The sequence below is a fragment of the Nicotiana sylvestris genome, chromosome 4 (genome assembly GCF_000393655.2).
Source record: "Nicotiana sylvestris chromosome 4, ASM39365v2, whole genome shotgun sequence".
NCBI classification, from domain to species: domain Eukaryota; kingdom Viridiplantae; phylum Streptophyta; class Magnoliopsida; order Solanales; family Solanaceae; genus Nicotiana; species Nicotiana sylvestris.
The window spans coordinates 151,817,730-151,821,472 of NC_091060.1; the positions used below are offsets into that span (position 1 = coordinate 151,817,730).

The 3,743-nt window shown below is 32.7% G+C and overlaps 1 protein-coding gene across 1 annotated transcript; it reads right to left on the reverse strand.

The window, feature by feature from the left end:
- Positions 1-878: 878 nt before the first annotated feature.
- LOC138890349 (uncharacterized) lies at positions 879-2,267 on the reverse strand. Its single transcript, XM_070173730.1, has 4 exons — positions 2,076-2,267; positions 1,647-1,892; positions 1,421-1,568; positions 879-961 (listed from the first exon to the last, which is right to left on the reverse strand). Exons 1-4 carry the CDS (start codon positions 2,265-2,267, stop codon positions 879-881), a joined length of 669 nt encoding a protein of 222 aa, XP_070029831.1.
- Between the last annotated feature and the right edge of the window lie 1,476 nt (positions 2,268-3,743).

The following is a 3,743-nucleotide window of genomic DNA, read 5'->3' on the forward strand; positions in this document are numbered from 1 at the left end:
AATTCGCAAATAAATTTGGCGCCATGTAGCACGAAAATATTACTTGGAGATTTATTCGCGAAAATAATCCCCAAATATTATTTTCGTAGGTAATTTCACAGGTAAATGATAAAAATACAAAAAAAATCAATTTTTTTATGATTTCGTAGGAAGTTCCCCAGGTAATGTTACTTTACAATTTAGTTGGGGATTATTTTATGGGGATTATATTACCTAGGGAATTACCTGTGAATTTGTGGTTGCGATTTTAGATGGGGATTATTTCATGGGGATTTCCCTAGGGATGTTATTACCTAGGGAATTACCTGGGAATTCTGTTGTTGTATATTAGTTGGGAATTATTCCTTGGGGATTTATCTGGAGAATTTATTACCTACGGATTAACTTGGAGATTTTATGGCAATAATTTAAGTTGGGAATTATTCTTGAGTATTTACATGGGGATTTTATTTGCTAGAAAATTACCAAGAAACTTTGTTGCTGCAATTTTACCTTGATTTTTTTTTTTTTTGGTAATAAATGTGAAATTGTATTATCAATCCATCAAACAAATTCAAATTTACAAAGAAGAGCACTTTACCTAGTGATTCCAGGAAAAAGCCTCAGTAAAAATAAAAAACAAATTAACGCATCTACGACATCCAATATATGTTACTAGCTACATAGCCTATGTATTATGTATCTAGCCTTCCTAGCTCGTTTTGAGTTCTTTATCATGTCCACTCTTTCTCTAATTACACTTTGGATTTGTTGCACTCTGATATTGCTCTGTACAATAGAGTCCCTAAAAATCTTCTAGTTCCTTGCCTGCAAAAATCTGGTATAAGCCTGCTCCATATACTGCTGCGACAATGCTCTTCTTCATCACACTCCATCTCCTACTCTGTATTCTTCTTAAGGATTGTAGAGCATCCTACTGCTAAAGTCTGGTACCACTCTATTGGTTTAACATCTCCCATAGCTGTGTAGACCACACACAGTTAGAAAAAAGATGTAAAACACTCTCCATTCCCACTCCATCACACAGTACACACATAGCATTTTCACATTGTTGTCCCATATTCAACATCTTTTCCTTTGTCAATAGCCTACGTTTACAGCCAACCACATGATGAACCTATATTTTGGTAGACTGATTTTATTCCACACTAGCTCTGCAATTTTCATTTTTGGTGTGTCCCCAATCAGTTTTAAGTATCCTTGCATGATTGAATAGTTATCATTCGCATTCAGGCTATATCTTCCATTCCTATACCAGTACACCATACACAACTTTAGTTTGTGTAGCCTCTTCCAATACCAACTACTATCAGCCTGAGATATGTGATTCCAGAAATCCATTCCATTGTTCATATAGAGGCATGTACCCATTTTACCCATAGGTTATCATCTTTTTCCATTATCAACCATATCATATTACCTACAAAAGATTTAGTCCAGTCTTTACATCCTTTTACATTTAAACCATCATGCTTCTTAGGTTTGCAAATTTTCTCCCATGCTACTAAAGACAATTTCTTCTTCTCTTCTGAGTTTCCCCATAAAAATTCCCCACACTTCCTATCTACCTTATTCAATACATATAAAGGCAACAAAAATATTGCACCCCAGAAATTATAAACTGAGAATAGCATAGAGTTTATTACCTGCAACTTCCCAACATAGGATAGATGTCTTGTAGAAGTGGCCCTAATTTTCTCTGTGATCTTCACAATCAATTGATGACACTCCATTTTATTCCATTTTTTGGGGGATAGGGGAAGGCCCAAGTATCTTATAGGGAAGGTTCCCAGGGTGAAACCAGTCATTTGAACTTTTCTTGCTTTTGTCTCCTCATCAGCTTCTGCTATGAATATGTGTGATTTATCAATGTTGGCCACTAGTCCAGATGCCTATGAAAAATGATGCAATGCTTCCATTACCCTCTACACTGAGCTATCATTTGCTTTACAGAAAATCATTAGATCATCCGCAAAAACCAAATGTGTAAGCTTCTGTCTTTTACACATTGGGTGATATCTGAAGTCTGGTAGTTGGCTAATCCTATTTAGAATTCTTGAAAGTTACTCCATGACCATGACAAATAATAATGGTGAGATTGGTTCCCCTTGACGCAAGCCCCTCTTTCCTTCAAAATATCCATCCCCTGTACCATTTACTTTGACTGAAAAAGTAGTAGTGGTCACACATGTCATAACTAGTTGTGTGAAGTTGCTTGGAAAATCAAATCCTAGCATCATCTCTGCTAAGAAATCCCATCTAACCATGTTATAGGCCTTCTTTAGGTATATCTTCATTAATTACCTAGGAGTAGTCTTCCTTTGGTAGTGCCTCGAAAGGTCATGGCATATGAGGACATTATGGACTAAAGATCTGCCTTGCACCAATGCAACCTGTGATTCATTCACTAGGTGTAGTAGTACTTGCTTCAACCTTTTGCATAACATCTTTGAAATGCACTTATATACCATATTACAGCATGAGATGGGCCTGAACTGACTAGCATTTAAAGGGTTGGAAACCTTTGGGATCAATGTAATTGTAGTAGTATTTATTTGTTTGAGGAGTTTCCCATTTCTAAGAAATTCTAATACTGCCTCAGTCACATCTGAGCCTACCATATCCCAAGTTTTCTTGAAAAAATCACTTTCAAACCTGTTTGGTCCTGGACTTTTATTCACATTGATGCCCCTCATAGCTTCCTTTACTTCTTTATCAGTATAGGACCTCAACAGTATAGGACCTCAACAGTTGCATTTGTTCATTGACAGTCAACCTGTACCTATTCTCCAAGAACCACCGGATTACACCTCCTGAATTTTGACCCCATACCTTGAATTATTTCTTAAATATTTACTTGAAATTTTTTTGGGAGGTTTAGCTAGAAATATTTTCTTGGAATTTACCTAAAACTTTATTACTTAAGCAATTAACTGAAGATTATTTGTGTGATTTTAGCTAACAACTTATTTTTGCTAATTTACTTGGTTATTTCATTGACATGGTTTTGATTGGGGATTTGTTCTTGAAATTTATATGGGGATTTATAGTTGTTGCTTTTGTTAGATATATATATATATTGACTTGAAAGTTTTATAGCCACATATTTAAGTTTGAAATTCTTTAAATACTTTTTAAAAATATATTTGAAATATAGGAAAGCATAATTTTTAATTTAAAAGTTTTTTTTAAAACCTTACAAAAACACGATATGTAAAATTCATCCTTCAGTATTGATTATATCTATTTTATATTTTATTGATTTATTTATAGATAAACATAATTAAAATATTAATCCTATATCAAACTTAATTGTGTGGGATATGTTGGATTGAATATTAGAAGTAGCATAATATAGCCGGTTATTATTTTCTAAAGAAATTTTATAAATCTAGTTATTTTAAGAATTACAATGATGTGATTTATATAAAAGAATATAACAAAGCTAATATCATTAGAAAATATACTAAATTGCGTATAAGTTAGCAATTTAAGTTTAATTTTTAAGCAGAAAAAATTAAGTTGTATTTATAAAATATAACTCATTTTATTAACTTTCTATCTTACATATCTTAATTTCTCCCATTTATAGTTAGAATGATCTTATATTATGTTGCTTAAATGAGATTAGTTTGTAAAGGATGGTATCGAAACTTAAGTATCAAGTGATCTTATATTTTTATTTTCTAATATCATCTCTTGATTAAATTTTAATATTATAGAAATAACGTAATCTTGCATAC

Bases quoted from the DNA above. Each gene is read 5' to 3' on its own strand.
- LOC138890349 (XM_070173730.1), bottom strand. From the start codon at position 2,267: ATGGTTAGATGGGATTTCTTAGCAGAGATGATGCTAGGATTTGATTTT. The intron at 1,569-1,646 runs GTAATAAACTCT...GTATTGAATAAG, and splicing joins CCTATGTTGGGAAGTTGCAG to GTAGATAGGAAGTGTGGGGA. The intron at 962-1,420 runs GTAATATGATAT...TGGTCTACACAG, and splicing joins CTGGACTAAATCTTTTGTAG to CTATGGGAGATGTTAAACCA.